This window comes from Pleurodeles waltl, chromosome 10 (assembly GCF_031143425.1).
Source record: "Pleurodeles waltl isolate 20211129_DDA chromosome 10, aPleWal1.hap1.20221129, whole genome shotgun sequence".
Classification (NCBI taxonomy): domain Eukaryota; kingdom Metazoa; phylum Chordata; class Amphibia; order Caudata; family Salamandridae; genus Pleurodeles; species Pleurodeles waltl.
In genome coordinates this window covers 424,954,167-424,974,977 of record NC_090449.1, presented here as the reverse complement: position 1 = coordinate 424,974,977, position 20,811 = coordinate 424,954,167, and the positions used below count along the sequence as shown (strand labels likewise).

Genomic DNA, 20,811 nt, shown 5'->3' with positions numbered 1-20,811 from the left:
CTTAATAACGCAGCTGTAGCCACTTTACCCCTAGTGGAGTGTTCTTTAGGCTTAGCCAATAGTGTTTTATTAGCCTTTTGATAAAATAAGAGGATGCAAGAAACAACCCACCAGGAAATGGACTGTTTAGAAGAGGCCAAGCCCGTACGGACCGGACCATAGTTGATAAACAGTTGGATCGACCTACGAATATCTCATGTCTTATCTAGATAGAATTTAAAAACTCTTCTTACATCCAGGTAACAGAGATCTTTCCGCTGAAGTAGAGGGATTCTGGAAAAATGTTAAGAGCGGTATGGCCTGATTGACGTGAAAATCCGAAATAACCTTAGGAAGTGACTTCGGATGAGTTCTCATAACCACTTTGTTGGAGTGGAAGACTATTTGGTTTGCGAGAACAGAGTGCCTGGATTTCACTAACCCTGCAAGCTGATGTTATTGCTACAAGGAAAGCTGTTTTTAAGGAAAGGTGTTGCAGGGATGCTTTGTTAATAGGCTCCAAAGTATCATGAATTTGACGAGAGAGTGCAATATTAAGCTCCCAGGGAGGAGAAGGATGCTTAATTGGAGAGGAAACTTTTTTTCAAACCTTCAAGAAAATCCTTCTTATTTGAATTTTGAAAAAAAGAGGTTTGTGAAGGACATTTTCTGTAGGCAGTAAAGGCTGCCGGTTGAGCCTGTATAGATGAGAATTGCAAGCCAGATTGTGCCAGATGGAGTAGTATGGCAGTACGACATCCTCCTGACAAGCAGTGAGGTCCACTTTCTTAAGGGGTCACCAAAAGCAGAATATTTTCCATTTTAAGGCATATGCAGTATGGGTGGAAGGCCGCTTAACCTCTTTGAGGATGTCCAAGCATTCCTTTGGCAGATTCAGTGTCTATGCTGTACTATCTCAGGAGCCATGCTGCCAAACTCAAGGAGGAGAGAATGTGGTGTAGTATCTGGCCTCAGAACTACATCAGAAGGTTTGTCCTGCATGGCAGCCTGAGATGTGGACGGATAGACTGGTGAAGGAGGTCCAACAGCTATTAAGATCTTGGCTCTCGAGTAAGACAGCTTAAAGAGAACTGCTGGTATTAGGGGAATTGGTGAGAGTCAGCCTGAGCTTTTTGCACACCTGGAAGATGCATAGCAGTGAGTGTTAGATTCCTGGCTATGAGCCATTTCCATATTGCCTGGGCTTCGTGTGATAGAGGTCTGGACATTGTCTTTCCCTGCTTGTTGAGGTAGTACACGGTGGTCGTATTGTCTGTCTGAACAAGCAGGGAGCTAAATTTGAACAATGGGTGAAATGATTTTAGCGCTAGATGGACTGTTTGTAATTCCAGAAGGTTGATAAGGTATGTGGACTCCTTGACCATGTACCCTGAATTTGTATGTGGTCCATGTGAGCCGCCCAGCCTAGTAGTGAGGCTTCAGTCACTATTGTTTGAGGCGGAATCTCCTGATGAAAAGGCATCTCCTGAAGCAGGTTGTCTGGGGAGCATCACCATTTCAGTGACAGCCTTGCATGACGAGATAGTGGTATTCTGTTCTCCTCATTGCCCTTCAGCTGGTTACAATGCCCCCAGGGAACTCCAGCTAGTAGAGATGCCCGCCTCCTGGACCAAGCCCCACTTTTGGTTGCAGGTCCAGAGGGAAAATTAGGAAAAACAAGGAGGAGTGGCCACTTTAGCTGAGATCACCCCTAAGGAGTCCAGAGCTGAAGTGACCCACTCCTCGCAGAATACTCCATCTTGGTTTGGAGAAGAGGGACCAAAAGGGGATAGGAATGTGCCCCCCTCCCCAGTAGGAGTGGGCACAGGAAGGGTGGAGCCATCCTCAGGGACAGTAGCCATTGGCTACTGCCCTCTGACCTCCATAACGACCCTACATCTAGTATTTAGGGGCACCCCAGAATCTTACTCACCATATTCCTGGCAACCTCAAGAAGAAAGAAAAAACTGCCAAGTCGACCCCTGCAGTAAAGACAACTGACTTGGCCCCAGCTCTACTGGCCTGTCTGCTGCTTCAAGAATCCTGCAGGACCAACAACCTCTACAAACCCCCAGAGGACTGCCTGACCAGCAGAGGACCAAGAACTCCAGAAGACAGCGGCCCTTTCCAGAAGAAACCTCCAGAAACGACTCCAGAACTGCATGTCCTGCACACTCTGCACCCAACACCCACAGTCCACATCAAGGTGGCCCACCGGTCCAGAGATGGTCCCCAGGCCATTCCAACCTTGGGCCACCCTGGGATGACTGCTCCTGGCCAACACAACGACGCCTGCAGCCCAAATACAGAGGAACACCTGACTGAGACCGGACCGCCGGAAATACCCTACGCCCAAGGAGACCCCTGCACCTGCAGCCCCCTGGCCTTCAGGAATCCGACCCATGGTCCAGCAACATCCAGCAGGTGCTTCTCCTACTTGTGCAGCCTTTGGTTTCCCGTAACTGACCCCCTGGACTCAGTCTGCAGCATCTTTTATGACCCCCTGGTTTCGCCCATTGAAAAGCATGTGTTTGCACCCTGCACCTGGCCACCCCTGTGCCGCTGAGGGTGTGTGTTGACCTGTGCCCCGTGGCCCCCCCTCAGTGCTGACCTACGGCACCCAGGCCAGTGTCCTGGAACTGCAGGTGCTTACCTGCAGTCTGCTTTCTACCGAGCACCCCTTGTCCTCATAGGATTCCATTGAAAACCCGACACCAACTTTGACCTCTGCATCCAGCAGGCCTGTGTTGATGGTAGTGGACTCTTGGGGTCAGGCTAAACTTTGACCTGTGGACATGCTAAACCCCAAAGACTGGAATTGTAAGTTGCGTACTTACCTGTTAATCGTGCCAACAACCCCCCCACCACCCGGGACTCTAGTGACTACTATGAAAAACTGCTTTGTCAACTTTTGACACTGAAAAGTGTTTCTTACTTGTAAACTGCTTTACCTGCAAAAAACAAAAAAGTAAATTTGATACACATGCTTGATACCCATTTACAACTGTGCTTAACTGCAACAAATACCTTCTGGTTCTAGCGATAAAGTAACAATATATATTTTTGCTATACACAACTTTTGGTCTGGAGTTACCCACTGAGGCCCTCATTATGACAACTGCAGTCTTTTGCCAAGACCGCTGTGCATAATGCCGCCACCATACCGCCAGTGCTGCGGTACAGTGACCGCCGTATGTGGTGTCACCCATGGATTTCCACTTATTCACAGGTGGAAATCTGACACCATCATCCTGACCGACGGCCGGTGAGAGGCTGTTCCACCACCGTGCCACAAGGACTCCGCCCGCTGTACTACAATATGTAATACAGTACGTCAGACCCTGCACGGCGATGTAGGGCTGGCGGTAAAAAGCCGATACCCATCCCCCCGACGACCACCTCGCCCGGACAGGTAGGTGGACCAACCGAAATGGGAGAGGATGAGGGTGTGTGTGTGTGTGTATGTGTGTGTGTAATGGAATGGGTGTGCGTGGAGGGGTTGGGGGTGAGTATGAATGCAGGGGGGGGGGGGGGGGGAGTGTGTATATGAATGCGGTGGGAGGGAATGTGTGTATGAATGCGGTGGGGGAGTGTGTTTATGAATGCAAAGTGGGGAGTGTGTATATGAATGCGGTGGGGGGAGTGTGTGTATGGATGCGGTGGGGGAGTGTGTGTATGGATGCGGTGGGGGAATGTGTGTATGAATGCAAAGGGGGGGAGTGTGTGTATGAATGCAAAGGGGGGAGTGTGTGTATGAATGCAAACGGGGGAGTATGTGTATGAATGCGGAGGGGGGGATTGTGTGTATGAATGTGGAGGGGGGAGTGTGTGTATGAATGTGGAGGGGGGAGTGTGTGTATGAATGTGGAGGGGGGAGTGGGTGTATGAATGCGGAGGGGGGTGCTTGTGTGAGATCGAGAGGGTGCGTGTATGTCAGTGTGAGAGGGAGTGGGGGTGTTTGATGTATGCGTGCAGTTGGGGGTGTCTGTGGGAGGGTGTTTGCAAGTGTGTGGACGGGAGGAGGGTGTTGTGTACATGTGTGTGGTGTGTATGTGTAGCAGTGTGAGTGTGTGTGTATGTATGTGTGTGTGTGTGGAAGATGTGTGTGTCTGGAAGCGGAGGGGAAGGGTGTCGGGAAGTGAGTGAGTAGGTGTGTGTTTTGGGATGCATGCGACTGGGGGGCATGTGTACAAGTCTGTGAGTGAGTGGGGGTGTCTGTGTGGATGCCTGCGAGTGAGTGGGATGTCTGTGTGGATGTGTGCAGTCTGGTGGGGGTGTTTGCGTGCAAGTGTGCGGATGAGGGTGTCTGTGCAAGTGTGCGTATGGGGGTGTGAGAATGATTGTGGAGGGGGTGTGTACGTGTGAGTGGGGGTGTGTGTATGTCAGTGTGAAAGCAGTTGGGGGTGTTAGTATGGATGTGTGCGGTTGGGTGAGGGGGCGTTTGGAAGTGTGTGGACGGGTGCCTGCATGTGTGTGGACGTGTAGGAGTGTGTGTACAGGAATGGAGTTTCCTGTCGCCGGGTGCGTTACCACCAGAGTTTTCATGGCGGGCGACTGCAGCGGAAAGCCTGACGGTTCACTGCCTCCTAATACGGCTGACAGCCTTAGGCCTGCTGCCGGCACGGAGGAGCTCACTGTCATGAGACCGCCAAACTCGCAACAGCGGTCTAACCACCACGGACTAGGTGGTCAAGACAGCACTAGCTGCACCTACTAAGGTGAAAAACTACAGACTACTTTATGGGGTAAAAACTAATTTGTACTACCTTTACCATGATGCAATGGGGCTGACTGCATGCTGGGGTGTGAAGCAGGGTGCTCCCATTTGTTTCCCATACTGCACAGTTCTTAAGGGGAAAGTTAACAGAGTAGCAGTGGAAAATCCAATAAAATAGGAAACCAAAGGCAATTTCAAAGTATGGAAATGAATTGAGAAGCAGAAGTGATCCAGAAATGGTGGTATAAATACTAACACTTCATCATATGTGGTAATCACCCTGAGGTAAATAGAAACAACAGCTGTATAAAGAGTGCCAAGGTATGATGGAAATGGAATCCTTCACACGATTCCACACTCCTTGGCTAAAGTGTCAACATGTACATTTCACTTCATGTAAATAGAGGTAGCTTGTTAACACAGATGGATCCTATCTGTGCAGTTCCAGCTTACGCAGCTGTACACCCTGCCCAGCAAGGGAGGGAACAAAACACCTATGGGGCAGAGCGGTGAAGATGAGCCTGATGTGTATGCACGAAGCTTTGGACTGGCTCACCTCAGTCAAGAGAGAAGGGGGTCATCAATTTTCTTGGTCCGCGATGCAGTCGTACCCCAGCGAAAAGCGTGTGCACCAGAGCTCTCCCCTCTGGATGGCTGCACCACTTTGAGTACTGCCGCAGGATAATGGATCATTGGTGAAGAATTCGCTATCTCGTCCTAGTCGCCACGAAATTGTGAGGTACGAATTAATTATATTTCCCGCAGGGGAGCTCATCCAACAGTAAATATAATTCTTGACAGGACTCCTAAGTTCTACTGGGTTTAAACCAATATACTGGAGTGTTGGACTTTTTAGTTAATGCAGGGCCATCCCCAATCCTGTTGTGTCCTGCCTCCTATTTTGTCTAACCTGTTGCTCTTGTTTTTTTTTTTTTTTTTTTTGTTTTTTTTTAACACTGAGCACTTTACCACTGCTAACCAGTGCTAAAGTGCATTGTATTGTTGATTGGTTTATCCATGATTGCCATATTTGATTTATTAGTAAGTCCCTAGTAAAGTGCACTAGAGGCGCCAGGACCTGTAAATCAAATGCTACTAGAGGGCCTGCAGCACTGGTTGTGCCACATACATGAGTAGCTCTGTAAGCATGTCTCAGACCTGCCATTGCAGTGTCTGTGTGTGCAGTTTGAACTGTAAATTAGACTTGGCAAGTGTACCCACTTGCCAGGCCTACACCTTCCCTTTTCTTACATGTTAGACACCCCTAAGGTAGGCCCTAGGTAGCCCCAAGGGCAGGGTGCCGTGGATGGTTAAGGTAGGACATATAGTAATGTGTTTTATATGTCCTGACAGTGAAATATTGCTAAATTCGTTTTTCACTGTTGCAAGGCCTGTCCCTCTCATAGGTTAACATGAGGAATACCTTTAAATCTGATTAAAGTGTAGATTTCCTTTGGGAGCGGATGGACATGTGGAGTTTGGGGTCTCTGCGCTCACAATTTAAAAATACATCTTTTGGTAAAGTTGATTTTAAGATTGTGCGTTTGAAAATGCCACTTTTAGAAAGTGAGCATTTTCTTGCTTATACCATTTCTGTGGCTCTGCCTGTTTGTGGATTCCCTGTCTGGGTCAGTTTGACAGTTGGGCTGGTTGCACCTCACACTAGACAGTAACACAAAAGGAGCTGGGGTGTAGTCTGCATTTCCTGATGAGCCATCTGTGCTAGGAGGGAGGGGAGGAGTGGTCACTTACACCTGAAAGGGCTGTGCCTGTCCTCACACAATGCAGTCTCCGACCCCCTGGTGAGTGTCTGGGGCCTGGCCAAGGCAGGATTTCACATTCAAAAGAGACTTTACTTTGAAGTAGGCCTACTTCAAAGAAGAAATCGGGTATAAGAAGGGCAGATCACTTCTGGACATCAAGAGGAACCTCTGCCTAGAGAAGAGCTGAAGAAAAGTACAGCCCTGCCTGTGACTGTGCTTTGAGGAGCTATCCTGCAGTTGTTGCTTCTGCCAGAGTAAGAGGACAAAGACTGGACTTTGTGTGCCTTCCATCTTGTGAAGAAATCTCCAAGGGCTTGATTTAGAGCTTGCCTCCTGTTGTTTGAAGTCTCACGGACAGCAAAGACTTCTCTCTGCCAGCACCTGGAGTCTCTGGAGAGATTCCTGCTCCGACAAGTGGTGCCCTATCCAGTCCCTGGGCCCTTTAAAGGAAAGCTGATGGAAATCCAAGGAAATCGACTTCGGACCGCCGCCGCTGCTGAATCTGGTGACGCCGCCTGCAACTGATTCCGTGATCTGCGCTGGAACGTGATGACCTTCGCAGGCCCAACGCTGCTGCAGCCCCGCTGAAGTCCGCGACTCCGTGGAAGTCACCGCACCACGTCGTGACCGACGCTGCTCGAAGTGCGCGGATTCAACATTTTGTACAGACGCCGCGATCCCAGACTTCGCGCATCGACTTGTTTTCACTGTTCACCAAAGGTACTGTACTTGGGGGTCTACGCGACTCCGTGTCTGGCGCCTCGGTGTAGGCTTGTTGGGAACAACTCTGTCACGACGCGTGCTAACACCTCATCGAAGCATTTTGTGTTTCTAAGTGCTATTTTTGAGTTTAATCTTTAAAAATGTATGACTTGACTTGTGTATGTTGGATTTTTGTCGTTTTGGTCTTGTTTTGTTTAGATAAATATTTACTATTTTTCTAAACCTGTGTTGCATCATTTTGTAGTGTTTTCATTAAGTTACTGTGTGTGTTGGTACAAATACTTTACACCTAGCACTCTGAAGTTAAGCCTACTGCTCTGCCAAGCTACCAAGGGGGTAAAGCAGGGGTTAGCTGAGGGTGATTTTTTTTTACTCTGACTAGAGTGAGGGTCCATGCTTGAACAGGGGGTAACCTGACTGTCAACCAAAGACCCCATTTCTAACATGAAGGAAGAAGGGAGGACAAGGAAAGGAAGGGATAAATCGGGAAAAAGGGGGCAAGGCCAATAAATCTCTACGAATGGTGGGGCAAAAAGAGAGAGTAGAGAAAAGTGTTTTCAGGCAGTGGGGAGCACTGTATACTCTCTTGTGTCATAAAAACAGGGAATTACGTTTTGCTATGGTTGTACCCAAAACCTCATGCTATTTGTTTGTCCGGAATAACCAGTAAGCAAAAATGAGGTCTGACGCTCCTATTCGCGGAAAAAAACATGTGAGGGGAAAAAAACTAACTTATTATTTTGGTCACCATAGTTATTGGAGTTGATTCAGCTTACTGAAGAGGCATACAGCGTGAAGCATTGTCAGGTGGCTATTGAAATGCAGAACCGAGTTGAAGTGTCTGTTCTTAATAAGTAAGGGCTCAGACAAGTAATGGGATGGAGGGGTAATGTTCAGAATACTGATTATAGTTTTAAGCTTTCTATTTTCAATCACAGTAAATCCAACCCTACCTTCCAAAGGTACTTTGTGTTCAATCCTTTATAACTTCGGTATTATCACCAGAGGTGGCTTAGGTGCACGCTGATATTATGGCCCTCTCGATTCAGGTAAGTTTAGTTTTAGAATGATAGAGCAATAAGGTTCTGGTTGCAGAATCTGGGCTTACTTCAAACACTATTTACCGGAGGAAGACGGCTGCATCAGAGTTATGAAGATTACCAGCATGTAATCGAAAAATTCTCTAGCCTCTTACAGGATCTGTCCAACACCCCAGATGTATGAATGGAGTTTTACATACCTGTTCTTGACAACAAAACAAATACAAATATAGTCTCAATGTATTTGTACAGCACAGACCTAGCCACGAAACAATGGAACAATGAAAAAGGACAAGGTCCTGGGATGAAATTTATGGGCGCCAACAGAAGGGATGAGGAGATACGAAGCATTTCTTTTACCAGTAGTCATAACAAAGTAGAATAAGAAAAGTAATGAGAGGTCATGACAAAAATATGGAAACATTATAACAATCCTGAAACTATAACAGATATCCACAATGGAGAACAAGAGTGCGAATAAAATAATCCCTTGTTTACACCCAGATCAAAAGTGTCTACCAATAAATACATTTCCATGCACAACGATTAGATCATGTAATGCAGGGCAGTGCTAACAAATGGAAAACTACACGGATTAACCAAGCATCGATTAACTAGCCGGCATGGAGAAGGGTAATGCGTGCTTTAAAGGCTGAATTGATCCTTACCATTTTCAGGACCCCTTTGGACTGGACTAGATTTAGGTCTTTCAATCAGAGGCAATTTCTTTCGACTAACTTCATATTTGTTTATTAGGACTGAGTGGTCCTTGTTCACTAATTCTTTTGTGCCAATGTCTGCTAATTTCTCTCCTTCATCTGACTCACAAAAAGTATCTGTGGAGAAAAATTGAAAGCTATTAACCCTGGTTTGAAGTGTTTATACAAACTGCGAATATTCCCATTACTTTGGTAGGGTCCAAAAACTTCTATGATCATTAACTCCATCTCTGCACTGATTACATATGATGTGAAGCTCTCTTTTGTAGATTGATTACGATTACTGACCAAAGAAAGTTGGATTTACTGAACCAGAATATGCGAATAGAGTACAAATCAATGCAAACAACCAATTACTTTTTATGGCATCATACCAACAAATCAAATCAGATTCATAAACAAATATTCCACATAGCACTGGACTAACATGCAGGTATCACCAGTGCAAAAGGGCGGAACTCTTTTTTTTTTTTGTTTTTCAGTTGAACCAACTAGTGCTGGTTGACAGAAAACGTTCGGCCTCAATGTTCCAAAGGTTATGTAGGTGAGAAAAAAACTAGGGTCTCTTCAACGTTATACCAATACAATCTGAGCAGTTATCTTGGGGTAATCGGAAAAAGGTGGCATAAAATCTGCTACGAGGCATTAGAGGTGGATGCTATTAGATTGGCATGAGAGAGTTTCTTAACGTTGTGGTTATCAGGACCATCTGGCAATGGGTTTTATTAACACTTAACTGGTGAGGAGCAGAGGGTAATTAGGAAAAGCATAGAGAAATTAATCGCTCTCTGAGTCCTGTTGTGGGTACATTCTGAGATGTTGGCATTTTATGTCCTGCATAAGGACTAATGGTATCTCTGAAACTGCACCCACTGATCTCACGTTTTAAGTCAGCACCTGCTACCAACGATTATAAAGACTCATTGACTTTTTTGTTAAAGAGGTCAGTGCACTTAAGGTATGCCCCTAACCTTGGCTTAATCTTTTGTCGGATTGGTTATTTGCTCTTCATCCTTTCAAAGAAAATGGCAAGAATATATTTTTCAACTTCTGTCTCTCTTTGTGCAACCTAGGAGTAAAATAAAGTATGGGAACAGGCCATTTAATTAGATATTTATTTTCATTAAGTGATAGAACGAGAATGAGGATAATGGTATTAAGGGCAACAAACTCACAAATAAATTCAAGGACACAAAGCCTTGAACATGTTTTTCTCATCTCTGACACAAAGAGAGCTTGCTGTATCCCAAAGAGGGAAGATGAGATCTCTATGGAAATTGCACAGTAGATACTATGAACTTTCAAACTATGCTACGACTTCGTAGAATTTCTTTTCAGCATTGCGGATTTAGCACCTTTCTTAGGTAACAAGTTTTGCAACCCCATTTCCCATTCCACTCTTCTCCGAAAACACCCCTAGAAGAAAAATCAAGCCTCCTTACCATGTCGGCCTTCTTGATGTATTGAGCTTATATCTAGGATGGGGGGTGAGGATATACAAGGAACTGGTGCGGACCTGCGAGGCATCCCATTCGCAATATATGTGGAATCTCTTCTTTGCACCTTGTTGGCATCTAGGAATAGAAACCACCAATAAATATAAACTCTACTGTGGAATTCAGCTCAGAATCACTTTTTTTTTATACAGAACAGTTATGTCCTTTCTGTATACGGGGTCTAAAAATGTAGATCATTTAATCCCAGGGAGCTGTAAAACTACTATGTAGCAGATGATTCATGTCACCATGGAAGGCTGAATGGTAAATATACATTTCCCACTGTCCTCGCGGGAGAGGACTGACATAGTGACAAGTATGCAAACTAAGTTAGTTTGAAAGATTTTGTGTGCCTAACTGCATCAACTGGAATGTGTACAGGATTTGCATTCCTGGTATTTGGGTTAATGTAAGTGACTGAGCTTGATGTGAAGGCCCAAAAACTAGGTCTGATGAGACTAGACAACACCTGCAGAAATGAAGTGCAAAAGACAGAACCTTGGCCGTACACACCAGTGTATTTCTCACAATACGCAATTCCAAACAAAGTACTAGAAATTAAAACTGATGTTGTAGGAAAGTACCATCTTTCTTGGCATGTTACCCCCATTTTTACCTGTATGTCAGTATATTTATCTTACTGGGATCCTGCTGGCCAGGACCCCAGTGCTCATAGTTTATGGCCTAATCTGTGTGTTGTGTATAGTGCTTAACTGTCAACTTAGGCTCTGCTAACCAGAACCTCAGTGCTTATGCTCTCTCTGCTTTTAAATTTGTCACTGTAGGCTAGTGACTTCATTTACCAATTTCAATAGGCACACTGGACCCCCCCTTATAAGTCCCTAGTAAATGGTACCTAGGAACCCAGGGCATTGGGGTTCCAGGATATCCTTATGGGCTGCAGCATTTCTTTTGCCAACCATAAGGAGCTCAGACAAACCCTTTCACAGGACTGCCATTGCAGCCTGCGTGAAATAGCATACACATTATTTCACAGTCATTTTCACTGCACTTAAGTAACTTATAAGTCACCTATATGTCTAACCTTCATTTAATGAAGGCTAGGTGCAAAGTTACTAAGTGTGAGGGCATCCTTGCACTAGCAAAAGTGTCCCCACATAGTTCAGGGCCAATTAACCCTCAAACTTTGTAAGTGCGGGGACGCCATTACACGTGTGCACTACATATAGGTCAATACCTATATGTAGCTTCCCAATGGTAACTCCAAATATGGCCATGTAGGGTGTCTAAGATCATGGAATTGTCCCCACATTCAAAATATGGTATTGGGGAGCCAATTCCATGCATCCTGGGTGCTCCACCATGGACCCCCACTACTGCCAAACCAGCTCTTTGAGGCTTGCACTGCAGCTACAGCTGCTGCCACCTCACAGACAGGGTTCTGCGCCCTCCTAGGGTCTGAGGTCAGTCCCAGGAAGGCAGAACAAAGCATTCCCTTTGGGAGCAGGGTGTTACACCCTCTCCCTTTGGAAATAGGTGTTACAAGCTGGGGAGGGGTAGCCTCCCTCAGCCTCTGGAAATGCTTTGAAAGGCACAGATGGTGCCCTCCTTGCATAAGCCAGTCTACACCAGTTCAGGGACCCCCCCAGTCCCTGCTCTGGCGCAAAACTGGACAAAGGAAAGGGGAATGACCACTCCCCTGTCCATCACCACCCTGGGTGGTGCCCAGAGCTCCTCCAGTGTGTCCCAGGCTTCAGCCATCAGGTTTTCCAAGGTGTGGAGACACTCTGGAGGCCTCTGAGTGGCCAGTGCCAGCAGGTGACGTCAGAGACCCCTCCTGATAGGTCCATACCTGATAAGGTAGACAACCCCCCTCTCAGGGCTATTTAGGGTCTCTCCTGTGGGTTTCTCTTCAGATTCTGCTTGCAAGTTTCCAGCAGGAATCCTCTGCAACTACTTCTTCATCCTCGGATCAACTGAAGACTGCTCCAGGAACCGCCGTAACAGCAACAAAGTATTCAGAAGGGCTACTTTTCCTCTGCAACGTCAGTTCCAGCCAGCAACTGCAACAGTTTCCACGGTGTGCAGGCTCTAGGGCACTCCCTGTCTTCATCCTGCACCAGAAGGATCAAAGAAATCTCCTGTGGAGTGACAGAGTCACTTCCCTGCTCAAGCAGACACCTTCTAAGTCGACGACCGGTTCTCTTGGGCTCCTCTCCTGGTGACGAGCATGCTCCTTGGAACACAGGTGGTGGGTCCCTTCTACACAGATTGTCCTGAGGTCTTGCTGTCCCAATTTGGAGGAGGTAAGACCTTGCCTTCCCCGAGTACGACAGTACCCCTGTGCACTGTGTCTTCTTCACCTCCTGAGGCATCTGGGCACTATTTGCAAAATTCCTTCATGCAGAGCCTGGCCCAGGTCCCAGCACTCTATCCTGCGACTCTCAACTCGCTGAGTTGACCTCCGGCGGCTGTGATGCTATTAATTGTGTTTGACCAATGACTTTTTGTTTCACCACTGCGCATATTAGTTGCTCAATGTTCACTAGTCGCACATTATATGTTTGGTTCAGTTTAGCTGCCTATTGGCTTGGACATGGCATTAGCCATTACATTTTGTATTCAGTTTAGCTGCCTATTGGCTTTGACATGGCACTAGCCATTACATTCTGTATTCAGTTTAGTTGCCTATTGGCTTTGACATGACATTAGACATTACATTTGATATTTAGGTTAGCTGCCTATTGGCTTTAGCATGGGGTTAGACATTGCAGTTGAGGCATTGCAGATGAGCTGTGTTTTTTCCAAGCTGTGGTTTTCCACAAGATGGACCAAGCTGTTGTCTTCACACCAGACCTTTGCTGATAAGAGCACATAGATTTTGTGTTTACCTCGCAATCCAGTCTGAGAACGAGGAGCTCGGGAGAATTGGCCACTCTCCAGGTTTCTTCGGTTCTCACACTGAGTTCGCTTTTAAGGATGACTCTGGGCTACAGCAGGGGTAGATTGAATCTGCTTTGACTTCAGACAGGAGCTAGACGTCAGTTGCCTGTCTCCCGTTTGGGTAGAAAATCTCTTTCTCGCAGTTGACCGGAGTCCTCAACTTGCAGAACCCAGAAAAATGAAGCTGAATATAGGCCCTACAGCCTTGCCCATACGGTGATGAATTTTGACTTTTATGCTTTGCTTTGAAGTCATGCTATAATATAATCACATATATTTGCTGTGTACATTGCAACTGAGAAGTACTTTGATATATTTTGCTTTCATTGCTGCAACTACTTTTGAACGTGTGCTTCCAATCTACTAATTTCGTCTCTCAGGAACCTCGTGGTGGAGAATTAATAACAATAAATGTCATCTTTAAACTCAGAAGTGCATTCCAGAGAGGTTCTGTAAGATTGGTTATGAGATAAGGGCAGGAAAGCAGAACAGCGGCATGGGACCTTCCTTTGTAATGCTGCACCAACCGCATTTTGCACCTCCTTTGTCCCCATGTCCTGGGACTCCTGTGGGTGCTATCTGGTCGACTGAGGGCTCTCTAAAGTGCTGAGAGCCCCCTCTTCCTCCTCACGCAGAGTTGAGCCCCCCAGGTCCCTCCTGGGTCCAGACAGCGCCACTTTGACGCAAAACACGACTTTGCCGGAACCAAGGCTTGTTGGATGAAGCCAGCACCAAATCTCACCTGCATCCAACATCTCTTTGTGGGACATCCATTGCATCACGCAGGAACCCGCTGACAACTTCCTTGGGGGCATTTATGCAGTCTTTGTCCAACCGGGGACTCTTCTTTTGCACCCTCTTCTGGGTTGGCAGGGGCTTCTGCCCTTCCTGGAACTTCTTCCGACTTCTGGACTTGGTCTCCTTCCTTTGCAGGTCTTCAGGTCCAGGAATCCATCATTCGTTGGTTGTAGTCTTGCAGTAACTCCAATCATGACTTGTAGTGTGTCCTAAGGAAACTTGCAGTACTTCACTCCTACTTTTCTGGGCTCTGGGGTGGGGAACATTACTTACCTTTGCTGTATTCCTACTCTCCCAGCGATTCTCTACACACTACACTTGTCTAGGAGGGAATTTGTGATTCGCATTCCACTTACTTAGTATATGGTTTGTGTTGCCCCTGCACCTATTTTATCCCATTGCATTCTATAGCATTTCCTATTGTTTGCACCATCCTATGTCTAATTACTTACCTTATTTTGGTGTCTAGTGTATATATTGTGTATAATACTTACCTCCAGAAGGAGTATTGCCTCTAAGATATTTTTGGCCTTGTGTCACCCAAATAAACTACCTTTATTTTTGGTAAGAGTATTTTCTTTACTTGTGTATATGTACTGTGTAACTATAAGTGGTATTGCAGGAGCTTTGCAGGTCTCCTAGTTCAGCCTAAGCTACTCTGCTATAGCTACCTCTATCAGACTAAGCTGCTAGAACATTACTACTTTACTAATAAGGGATGACTGGACCTGGTGTAAGTACCCAAGGTACCCAGTGCAAACCAAGCCAGCCTCCTACAGATGTAATCCCATAGTTCTAGCAAAATTGATTAAACAGCAACAAGGACATACAGTGCAACTGTACAACCAAGTACAACTAGTCCTTGTATCAGTCCAATGCTTTGGCACATTCCTTCCATCAATAGTAAGCCTGTTGATGTACAAAGGTGTGGCCCATAAATAAGATATTAAAGTCCCTGCAGCGCACACATAAGAAATGGTGATATGGGACAGTGGCAGCAGATGGATGGAAAAGCAACCACAACACTCTGAATACACTCCTTTGCAGTGGGTAGCAGCTTGCATCTTGATCAGCTTGGTCAGTGCTAGGTGGAGCCCAAGGAACAAGAATACCACAAGCATACCACCTATTAGATGGTGGAGGGATTTTCTCATAAAACAGTGAAGTATCTATACCACTGAATTCCTACCCTGGTACTACTGACAGTCGGGGTTGTGTGTTAGTGTATATATTTTTTATTCCCATGGCTTGAGGTAGAGAGGAGGTGGAGATCTACCACCAGTTGCCTGTATTAGTGCTTATACTCAGCAACAGGAGTACCTTGCATTTCAAGGTTTGTAACCTTCAACATCATGTAGACAAGTGAATACAGTTTTGATTTTGTCTGGTGCTAACTTTGACTGTTATCCCCTTACTCAGACATGTTATTGTTTGTTTTTGGTGGCACCTTCTGCATGAGATGGCACATCAGACATGCATGGTGTCTTATCAGCTAGTAGGCCAGGACCTCCAGCTCAGGATCTGTAAGCTTGTACTTTTTCTCTGTTCGGGTCAACGATGTAAGAGACTGGCAGGTTCCTGTGTGAGATGACAGTGATCTCAGAGAACGACAATGGATTCGGTTTGTCTCATTTCAAGGTGCTTAGTGCACACTAAATGAATGCCTGCACACTTCCACACGGGAAGAAGTTGCTGGTATACTTTGGGGATTCATTTTCTCACTCCAGCAACTTCCAGTGTCTGAAACTATTAATCAGGTGCGTATTTAACACACACAGTAAATACCGATTCCAGGGAACACAGTAGAAACACACAAGGCTAGATTATGAGTGAATGTGTTATTTATGGGAGCTCATAAATAATGATACCCCAGGGGACATTATTTATCTGATGCAATACATAGTGTTTATTACAGGTTTTGGGGCAATAACATGCAGATTTTGGTGTTTAACGCTCTAAAATCTGCATGGTATGGTAAATAATGTACATATTTCTACTGTTAAATTTCAGTAGTTTTGACCTGCCGAAATTTAAGGAAGGTTTTAGGTATATATTAGCATGCATTAGAAACCTCCAACTCTTAATTCCAATCCCTGCGCAAACAGAGGTTTACACACAGGTCTGAATACATCAACCTACTTACCAATAACCAGTGTTCTATAATAAACCCTGTGGAATCTGTATTTACTCAGTGTGCAAGTTTGGTGGTTATTGCCAACAAACTTTTTATCAAGACCTTTGTGTTTTTTTGGTTTCTGTATGGTTCAATGTTTATGAACATGTTATCATATTATGGTTTTGTCACAAAATGACTTAATTTGTTTTTGTGCCCCTCCCCCTACATATTTAGTCCTCGGTTCACAAATACAGGAAATGGCGCAAGGTGAAACTCTATACATCCCAGCAAAGTGTTGAGTCTCAGGGGATGTGTGATTATCATCAGTTAAAGTGTAAGAATTGCCCACGATCTTGTGTATATCCCTGCTGTTTTGACGAGTAATCATAGGAACCATTTCTTTGAACAAAGGCTGTGTCTGGAGAGAAAGCCAGAAATGACATATGAAAGAGAACCATCCCAAATAAGTTCTGAAATCTTGTGAATTTACACCACCTGTCTGGAAAATGTGTCAAAGTGGGATCCAAACTATCCCACTTTTATTTTACTTCCATGTTCCTTATGCCCAAGGAAGGGAGTGCTCTGCATAGTACTCAAACTAGAAGCTTTGTGACTAGGGCTAGTGTGTGCCTGACAGCCACCCTTCCAAGGGTCATGGTGCATCACATGAAGCCTGCACTTTCTGCTAGAGAGAAGCCTAGGGTCTGCCTAGTGCCTAGGCACCTGCTTGCATGTGGCGAGTGGGGTACAGCAAAGGGGAATCCCCAAATCACCGCACTAATCCTGAGTTTATCGATTAATTATCAATAACCGTGGAAAACCAAGGCAATAAATCGAAACCTATGGGATTTATCTAACAATAAAATATCATTGTCTGTCTGAATTTATCAGTATAGCCAACAGGTCTATCAATTTATGTGGAAACGCTAAAATCAAAAGTACATATTACATTTTCTCTTTGTCAGGCTTATTGTCTTTATATAACTGACAACATAAAACATCAAATATACATCTACACACACACACACACACACACATCTACATATACATCTACACACACACAGAACATTCATATAAAAGTTACAGAAAAACAATTATGCTCGTTGTACCTCATTGAACGTCTATAAATATGTAGATGGTTATCTATTTAATTAATAATCCACCTGGAGGGTAGTCCAAAATAGTAGCGAGTAAGACAAAGATTCCTACATCCGTTATTTCCTCCTTGCTGTCTAAATTTATCAGTTCCGGGTTCACCTAGTCCACCAAGACTTCTCCGAAATTATTAAGGTTGACGCATTTTGGTCATACTAAGTTGTGTTCTCCTTAGGACCAAAGAAAGACATGGCCATATTCCTATAGAACAAATGCATAACACATTATGCTAATGCCCAACACTGACCACTATATACAACAAATGACAGAAACAATCCTGTTGTATAACACCAGCCAGCCGCCTCTACCCACCATACCCACCCAGATGAATTCTGTGTGTGAATCTGTAATTCAAGTAAATAACGCCAGGCAGCTAAGAACCACCTACATATTTAAAGATGTTCAACGATGGACAAGGAACACAATTGTTTTAAAAAAAATATTGTTATATGGTGTACAGTGTGCGTGTATATATATATATATATATATATATATATATATATATATATATATATATAGGTGTGTGTGTGTAGGTATATATGTGACGGTTTATCAACTGTATAATGACAATAAGCTGAAGAGAAAATGTAATATGTATCTTTGTGTGGGTGCTGTGAATAAATGTATTCAATTGCTTCAATGCTGACAAATATAAATTACTCTTGTATTGTTAGATAAACAGCAGACTTTTCGATGTACCCCTATAACTTTTCACTGTTATTGGAGCTTTTCATGCTGAGAGAGGAAAGAAGAGTGCCTGGTCCTGAAGGAGGAGAGACTGTCCCGCAAGAGAAGCCCAAAAGGATTTCAGGCATGAAATACACCCACAGACAGTGGACTGCCCTAGACAGCAAAAGCAGGAACAATCTGTACCGTGAGGGTGTCTCCCAGTCTCTCTACTCTACCACTGTGTCTACTGGCAACCACTGGGGGGAGGGGGGGGGGAGACTGTGAGCTAGTACTTGCACAGCAATGTCAGAGAACAGGTGCCCATTCCTGCTGGAGATGAGTTTGATCAGTCTGATCGTCCCTAACTGCCAAAGATGCATCACAGCAGACGAATCGGCCCGGAGGACACAATTAACCTGCTTCGGTACTAGTTTACAAATGTGAGGGAGAGCTGCAGTTTTCAAAGACATTGTGCCACTACACAGACCTGGAGGTTGATCTCGTCCAGCGATTCTCTTTATGAAGGACGGCCTTCATGGAGGTCACAGCTACAAGGAGCTGCAGCAGCGAAGGTGAGGGACAAGGGCTGCCCCCACCTCATCATGTGATCCTCAACATCAGCGAGCAGGTAAAAGTAGGGGCTAGCCTGTGACCAGAGCTAGGGATGAACAGTGCACTAGGAAATCTGGTACAAGGGCTCAACATTTTTTATATAACTTAATATCTGGGATGAGAATTATTGAACTGAGTTGCAGATCTACCCAGTGATTGTGAAAGTGGGGTAAAGTGCACCTGACCTTTAGTCATGCTTCTCCTTACAATACACCAGGAACTATAACCGTCAGAATCAGCATTACAAGGAGAAAGTGTTGAAGCCCGGGCGAAACACTTACTGAGGATCAAAACCAGGGTGACAACCCCGCATTTAGTATTCCAACTTAACAGTTTACTATTTATTTAGTTTTACCATGTGATTAAATTACTCTCTTTCTACATAAAAGATAAGAACTAGGCTCAAGATCATATTTTCGTGGTTGTTAGTGGACGGTTGAGCTCTGAGCTCATGCTTTCCACATTACATCCGTCAGAAGCCAGCGACTGCTCACCCTCGCTACCCTCAGAATCAAGTGCAGAAAGAGCTGTAGTTGGCCCAGGCTCTAGAGCCATTTGTAGGACAAACGGCAGGACACCAGTAGCAAAAAACAACTCACCAACCATAAATGAGGACCAGTATCCCCTGGTTGGCCCTGTGGCTTCCTGTACAGGGTTTGTCAGTGTCCTCTAGGTGAAGAAGACCTATGAACCGTATGTCTGGGCCTCATCAGTCTCATAGAATTCTCTGCATGGTTCTTGTTTCAGCTTCTCAATTACCCTTGGAATTACAGAGAGAAGAGGAAAAGCATATGTTCCTGCCCATGTATTAAAAAACGCATTGCCCCACTATCCTACAATACCCAGATGTATAGAACTGACAATTTGTATCTAATTTCATCAAAAACAAGTCCAGCTTTGGTTTTACCCATGCATCAAACACGTTCCACAATAGAATTGTTGTGGAGCTACAATTCATGGCCGTTCTGACATGTCTGGCTACTTAGTCGTCGTGTTCTCCAGGAAGAAGTTCTGCCTCTAATGAGATCCAATGTCATATGGTCCAGCATCACAGAAGTTTAGCCTCCGTTGACAGTACTTGAGATCTCATGCCTCCTAATATAAAATACTTTTGTTGTGTGGTCAGTCTGAAGGTTTGTCTCCTGGCTGGTCGACATTTCACTGGCCCACTGTCCTTCCATTGAAGCATTTGTGGTTATAAATGACTCTGCTTTAGGTAAAAGGAACAATATATCCATGCTGATATTCTTTATGGAAGTCAGACTTACAAGGGAATTTCTCATCATCGAATCTGGTCAAAGGGGTATGATATTTGCGCACATTGTCTAGTTCTGCTTGTATTGGCCACCAAATGGAATGACACACACACACACAACAATATCATGCCCAGTGGTTGGTTCAGTAGGGAGACTTTGGTATTTGACTGTTTTTGGATCTGACTTGCTTGACTGGTTTGCCTTTCCTGTGAGGTGTGCACCCTCGCCTCTTCTGTGCTCATGAGCGCATCTAGGAAATTAATGTTTCACAACAGTTCTAGAGATGATTTTTCTTTGTTAAAAGCAGACCGTATCACCTGAAGTACAGGCTGTGGACTGAGTTTTTTGTGGCATCGGTAGAAGAAGCTTTTGATTACCCACTCATCGAGGTATATGTACAACCTGATGACGTGTTGAAAATGCAGTGACACTATTATTATACATTTTGTGATTATTATCAAAGTTGATCTGAAGTAAAAAGGGAGCACCTTGAATTGGTGATGATGAATAACCACAAAAAATCTTAGGAACGTCAGATATCTGTAGTAAATGGACATATGAAAATAGCTGCCTTGGAAGTCTTAAGAGGCCATAAATTATTTTTCCATCAGGAAATTGAATACCTCCTGTGGGTCATGTGGAAGAATTGTTTCCTCAGGAAGACAGTGAGCGAACATAGGTCTAGAAAGTCGTCCATTCTCGTGCCATTTTCTTTTTGATTAGAGAAAGCCCTGACTAGAAGCCTAAATTTCGATGGGTGGCAGTATTTGGGGAGGGACCTGGAAAAACTTTGGTGTGGAGCAGAACTGAATTACATCCAATATTGTTTGCCTGAAGTGACTTGCTTCCACTCCTGCAAGCAAG

At 44.9% G+C, this 20,811-nt stretch overlaps 1 protein-coding gene across 3 annotated transcripts in view; it reads right to left on the bottom strand.

Moving 5' to 3' along the window:
* Nucleotides 1-20,811, bottom strand: part of WDR90 (WD repeat domain 90) — a 1,338,149-nt gene that overhangs the window by 831,587 nt on the left and 485,751 nt on the right. For all 3 annotated transcript variants that reach the window (XM_069210679.1, XM_069210680.1, XM_069210681.1), the window contains 2 exons: nt 10,384-10,515; nt 8,891-9,058 (listed from right to left, as the gene is read on the bottom strand). In XM_069210679.1, coding sequence (XP_069066780.1) covers nt 8,891-9,058; nt 10,384-10,515 — 300 coding nt within the window. The remainder of the gene's footprint in view (nt 1-8,890; nt 9,059-10,383; nt 10,516-20,811) is intronic.